At 39.1% G+C, this 6,556-nt stretch overlaps 1 protein-coding gene across 1 annotated transcript; it reads right to left on the bottom strand.

Annotated features, from left to right (window-relative positions):
* Positions 1 to 2,570: 2,570 nt before the first annotated feature.
* IFNG (interferon gamma) lies at positions 2,571 to 6,219 on the bottom strand. The gene is made up of 4 exons (XM_009966366.1): positions 5,980 to 6,219; positions 3,984 to 4,052; positions 3,445 to 3,624; positions 2,571 to 2,730 (listed from the first exon to the last, which is right to left on the bottom strand). Exons 1-4 carry the CDS (start codon positions 6,100 to 6,102, stop codon positions 2,605 to 2,607), a joined length of 498 nt encoding a protein of 165 aa, XP_009964668.1. The 5' UTR covers positions 6,103 to 6,219; the 3' UTR covers positions 2,571 to 2,604.
* Positions 6,220 to 6,556: the final 337 nt, after the last annotated feature.

Here is a 6,556-nt window from a genome sequence, read left to right as displayed (position 1 = left end):
TACTGAAATCAGAGTGTACAAACACATTTTGCCAGCAGTGCCAGCTGCTACTCCATCTCCCAGCTGATCATTCCCTCCCCATTTCTCTGTGTCTGCTACTCAGCACTAGGATGAGAAAAACCTGGGAAATTGCATGACTGATCAATAACATCTCCCCAAAACCCTTGCTGTTTAGAGCCATATTTAATGGGGTAATAGCAGGAATGCACAGGACAGCACAGCACATAAAATGGCATAGGCTTTGGTACACACAACTAAGACAGGATGGATGGGTAAATGTTATTCTTGCTAGATGCATAGAAATGCCCTTAATTGTTTTAATCTTCACTGTTAGGTTTTTAATTTTTTCTTCTCTTCTCTTCTCTTCTCTTCTCTTCTCTTCTCTTCTCTTCTCTTCTCTTCTCTTCTCTTCTCTTCTCTTCTCTTCTCTTCTCTTCTCTTCTCTTCTCTTCTCTTCTCTTCTCTTCTCTTCTCTTCTCTTCTCTTCTCTTCTCTTCTCTTCTCTTCTCTTCTCTTCTCTTCTCTTCTCTTCTCTTCTCTTCTCTTCTCTTCTCTTCTCTTCTCCTCTCGTCTCCTCTCGTCTCCTCTCGTCTTCTCTCGTCTCCTCTCGTCTCCTCTCGTCTCCTCTCGTCTCCTCTCGTCTCTTTTCTCCTTTTCTTTTTTTTTTTTTTTTTTCCCTCTTAATAGAAGTTGTTGCAGCTGGCTTTGCTTCCCTGGAGAGCAGCTAGTGTCTTTTAAGTAATACCTCATGGAAGAGCAAGTGCACAGGACACATTGCTTATGTCAAATACATACTGAGGCTTCTCATACTTAGTCCTGGAATGGGAGAAATCCCACAGTGTTACTCCACTTGCAACTCACATGCATATGCATGTCTGTGATGAGTACAAACAAGAACAGCTGTTTCCTTCAAAATCAGTTCAAGTCTTCAGGATTACTGAGTTACTTTGTTATGACTGTAAAATGAGGATATTAATATCTTACACCAGAGGAGACATCTGAGCCCATGGAAGTAGGAAGGGCTACAGCAATTGCAGCTAAACTCATTGGGCTTATTGCAACTGAACTTTGGGCTCAGTGGGGTGCTATTTCTGGAATTTGCTGATTCAGCCAAAGTTCAGAGGGCAGTTGGAGGTCCCATGTTGTCAGGAACCCTAAGGAAAATCTGTCCCATTCCCAGTCAACCCAATCCCCAGACAATTTGCTTGGTAAACCCCTGAGGACCTGAGAATTTGGAAGCCCCACCAACTCTCCTCCCCAGGACCAAGCCCAAATCTGAGCTTCTGGGACTGGTTACAGCCCAAGCAGCCCCAGACCTCCAGCTTGTACCACTCACAGAGAGACCAGCAGACAGGCTGAACTTGATCTAGTCTCTGTAACTTTGGCTTGCAGAAAAATTTGAAAGTGTCTTCTATTTTAAATCAGAGTAACAATAAATTTCAAATGATCAACAACACCTTATAAGCAAAATGATATTTCCTCATCCAGATACAAACAGAACTTGAAGAGCTCAGGAATTTTAGACCCCTCTACCACATTTCTTCAAAAATGTTATAAAGGTTCATCAGATGATCCTTGAGGTCCCTTCCAACCTGGTATTCTATGATTCTATGTCTATCCGTTCTCAAATCTCGGACAGGCAGGAGTAAATAAAATATGGTTTTATATATCTGGGCAGGATCATCTTTTGTGGCAACATAAAGCAAGATTAGCATTCTACTTTTCACACAGATTCTGGTGAATAAATATGCAAACACAATCTTTTTATTATTATTATTTTTATTTAATATTGAAATTTCAAAAAGTTTCCATTGAGAAATCCAAAGTTTTAAATAATATTCCAGTACAAAAATATAGACCTTTAGATAAAAACTTCCATATTACTAACTCTAAATAAATAAAACTACATCAGACACATTTAAATGATTCAGTAGAGAAAAATACAGAACTTCTCAAAATCAGTGAGTTGAAGTTAAGTCAGTGCAATACAGTTAGTCACATTTCCTGGAGTTGCTGGTAACTTTTAACTAAGTAGCCTGGTCTCTTAGTAACTTCAGTGCATAACAATAATTACCAGCAATTAATCATCAATCCCCTAGTTCAGAAAAGTGCTTCAGCATTTGCTTGTCTTTAAGCATGTCTAATTGCTTGATTTGGATTTAGATATGCTTAGAAGCAAGATGATATGAATATGTTTTCCTTAGTACAGAAATTTCTCCATATTGGTGCTTGCATCTCCATGCCAAATAGATGAATGATGAGACTAATCTTATAACATCCCTCTCTCAAGACAGCACCAGATGGAAAACTGAGTACCGTACCATGTCATTTCAGAATTTCCATATGGAAACTGAGTAAACATTGCCTCATTCTGTATTTTCAGGTCAACAAACATGTAACAGATAGACAAGATTTTCAGACAAAGTAATTTCTTATATAGTAATAGGAGATATAAATACTTTGGTGTTTCTTTATAAATAATTATTTAAAATACTTAAATATTAATAAATAAATGTATAAAACCTCAATAAAAATATTGAAATAAAAAAATGTGCATCATAAAAAAAGTCGCACACTAACAGTACAAAAAGTCATATGATGTCATTAGCATTTGCACCTCCTCTGAGACTGGCTCCTTTTCCTTTTGAGAGAAGCTGAAGTCTCCACCAGTTTTTGCAAGACGCTGAACAGCTCGTTCACAGCTTTGCGTTGAATTTTCAAGTCAGTCATCTGTTAAAAGTAAGAAACAACCGGAACGAAGGTTATGTCAGGAGCTGTAGTTATTTACTGATCACATCCTGCAGGCTAGACTGTTACCAGGGTAAACCAGAAGGACATCTGCAGTTTCCAATGACTCTGCTGCCTAATTCCTACAACAAAAGCCACTTTGTCACAGACTTTTGTTTTCCACTTTCTGTGCTACTTTGAAACATGCCACTGACCAGCCATATTATGTGAAACAGAGCTACTCTGTCGTTACTGCAGTGATATATGAGTTATCCACAAGCAGCTGGCTCCACCGGGCTATGGGCGGTGGGACCTCTGCAGAGGTCGGTGGTTCGTGCCATTGGCACTCGCTCGATCAGCGAGGTGCCTCCAAAGCCCACGGAGGCATGCTGTAGACAGGCACAACTTTTCCACCCCATTTCTAAACCGCAAGCAGCTGTGTCAGTGGCAGCTCTGGTGGGCAGACGAAGCGGCAGCGCTGCTGCCACCTCTGTGCCAGATTCTGGCAAGACTCAGGGAGGCCGGCCCCCACACTGACACCCCACACCACAGACCTTCAGCAGCCCCTGCAGCTGGAAACATTAGGTTTTCCAGTGTGAACTGAGCCAGACGGGGGTTACCAGACGAGTTACTAAAACATTATTGGCTTGAGTCACACTGAAATCTCAACTGGAAGATATAGTGTCATGAGCCCTGGAGGCAGAGGAAGAGCCTTACCTGAAGGTTTGTCAGGTCCATGAGGTCTTTCATCTTCTTCAAGCCATCAGGAAGGCTCTTTTTCAGAGTATAGAGCTCCTCAGATATGTGCCTGACATGGGCCTTTGACTTGTCAGTGTTTTCAAGCATTTCCAAGTACATGGAAACAATCTGGCTCAGGATGATCCTTTTTTCATTTCTCTGTTGGAAAATAGTCAGAAAGAAAGGTCTGTGAGTGCCCATCAGGGGGAAAATGAATGAAGCTAAAATGCAGCACTCAGTTCTTACTGCCGCTTGAAACAGGATGGTAAAGAAGATGTTGCAACTCAGCTCCTGGGCTTGGATGTACCTCAGGACCAGTTCATGGTGCAGTATAAAGCACCTTGATGCTTATGGGAAGCATTTTTATGGGGTTTATTTTCTCATTTCCAAGCTACCAAAGTGGCCTCTGCTCATGTTCATTCTACCCCAGCTGGTTATGCTGACCCTGGGAGCTGCTTTGTTCCAAAAGTGCCCCACCAAGTGCCTGAGATGCTTTGTCATATCTGGTTCTGACTCACCTCTGTCCAATTTATCAGTTTCTCTGTAAAAATAGGTCCACCATCAGCTACATCTGAATGACTTGAGTTCTGCAACAAAGAACATGTCTGTCATACAAACAATATTTATCACAAGGCAAATTTCTGTTCTCTGTTCAAATGAGCAATAAAAACCAGAAGGTTGTGATTTTTGCACCACTGGTCTATAGCTATTACTATGCTTTCACTTCTCTAAGCACCAGATGTCATTGAATGACTGCCTAGTACCAGAAACGGCATGAGTCTGCTTTTCAGTGTCTTCTCCTGCTATAACTTATATGAATAGAGACACTTAGTACTATATATTTTATCAAATGCTCCTTGCAAGTTTAACAGCTGAAAATTAAAGTTCATAAGCATAGCAACTAGTTACAAAATTGTCATATCTAATTTGGCATGTATTCTGGTAAGTCAAAGTCCACCAGTATGTAGTCTGTGGCCTTGAATTTATCCAGTCTTAGTAAAAACTTATATGTAACAAGAACAAATTAACTTTACTATAAAACTACAGTTTGTAGAACTGGAGAATAGCCCAGTAGCCCACAGCCAGGCATGGGGACATAGAAGGTTAGTGGGCTACTGAGCGTCTTGCAGTTTAAACATCAGATGTTAGCCACACACTGTGACAGATTCTAGGAAACAAAGAGCAATACAATTCTCCTACAAAGGAAAGGTAAACTGAATCATTTCCTTTTCTGTGTGTGTCTTTTCTTTCTTTCTTTTTGTATACAACAGTCACTATTTCCTTTTTTGTCTGCTTGGTAATTTAAATACAGTGAGTGCAAAGGGAAAACTTGCAGGCTGACAGAAACCTCGTAGGCTGATTGGCTCCCCCTGCTAGGCACGTTGTCAAACCTTGTTTTGCTGTTCTTCGGAAAGTTGGGGAGCACCTGCTGTGGATCAGAGTTTTTAATGTCTGTGAAAGAAGCTCACGATGGCTCAGGATGTCTTTAACAGAGTTACATATATTCTAGCAAGAATCTCTCTGATCTATGCTAATAACAAATTTAAGAAATAATGAAAGTTTTACAGCCAGTTTCCTATCAATCTGAAAATGCTGAAGTGTCATACTAGGCTTCTTTGTGTGATACTTCAGGGTGATTCTTTGACTACTAAATTTCAACTTTCATATGCACAAAATTCTGACAAAATCAGAGCTGAAAATAGGAGCAGACTCTTGACGTTGCCTTCATGCATTTAAGGAAATAAAACAAAAATACCTTGAGAATAAAATCTGTTAATTAGAAGTGACTAATGTAGATCTATCTAACCCCAGCTAAAGTCAACAGTGAACTACTTTAATGCCTCCTACATGATAATAGGCAAATTAACATTACAATTATTAAGTTATCAAAATTCTGTCTGAAAAGAAGTAAAATCACACCAGATAATGTTCCCATGCTGGATCATAGTCACAGATATGGAAGCAGAATAGCTGGAGGATGCAAAAGAATAAGCAATAGGAACCACCATCAGCCAACACACTACTACTAAGTACCAGATGCATTTGTTAAAGCAGAAGTTCTCCATTTTTTTTATATTACTAACACTAAATCCTCCATTAACATTACTAACCTAAAACTAAAAAAAGTCAGTAAATTACATCTTACATCTGAATAGAATTGAATTAATATTTATTCATTCATCAAAAATCGCATTAAGATTTCTTGTTATAAAGCATTCCATGTAATCAAGGCCTGAATGGAGCTAGGAGAAGCTCTTGTGAAAGGAAGAGTGTCCCTGAAATAAATGCAAACTACTACATTAACTATGACTATTGAAAAACTGATTCATGTTAGTGAAAGAGGTTAGCAAAACCAAAGAATTTGTCCATATTCTTGTTTAAAAAAAGGGATAACAAAAAAATTTCTTCCATGGTTACCCTCCATTGGTACACATTGATTATGGCAAGCAGTGCTCAAGTCTGGATTAAATCTAAAACACAGGCAGAAGAAGTGCAGTAGAAGATCATACTTACAAAATCAGCTTTCAGTTGGTCTATATCTTTTTGAAGTTGAGCAAGAATTAAGGTATGTCCAAAACGTCCAAAATAAATCATGATGACAGACAGAACAAACAAGCTGTAAGTCTGGCAAGTCATTTTTTTGGCAATGGTTCAGTTAAAATGATCAGATAAGTTCTGTGAGATGTCAGTTCTAAAAGCAATGAGCTTCAACTTCTAATAGATATATCTTCTATTAGAAGAAAGTAGACGAATGAACTTCAGCTGCCTGTCAGTGGTATTTATACCTGGTCTTGAAATTTTTTATTTCGTCATCACAGGCTGTGTATATTTAGACAAGATAGTGTTAGATAAGAACCCTTCATTTCTGGCTGATCAAGGGAATCCCTCGAAAGCATCTTTCTTAAACCATGGTCCTGGAAAAATTTTCAGTGGTTCGTCAATGGGTAACATTTACGTGGCAGATTCTGAAGTTTCTTTTACACGTGGCTGGGGAAAAGGGGGAAATTATGATACTGATTGAGGAGTACACATTGTGGCTCAAGAATATTCTTACATGCTATCTGAAAAAAAAAATCATATCGTGTGGTTA

The sequence above is a fragment of the Tyto alba genome, unplaced genomic scaffold, assembly GCF_018691265.1.
Source record: "Tyto alba isolate M040663 unplaced genomic scaffold, T.alba_DEE_v4.0 Super-Scaffold_2, whole genome shotgun sequence".
Lineage (NCBI taxonomy): Eukaryota > Metazoa > Chordata > Aves > Strigiformes > Tytonidae > Tyto > Tyto alba.
This window is presented reverse-complemented; position numbering and strand designations above follow the sequence as displayed.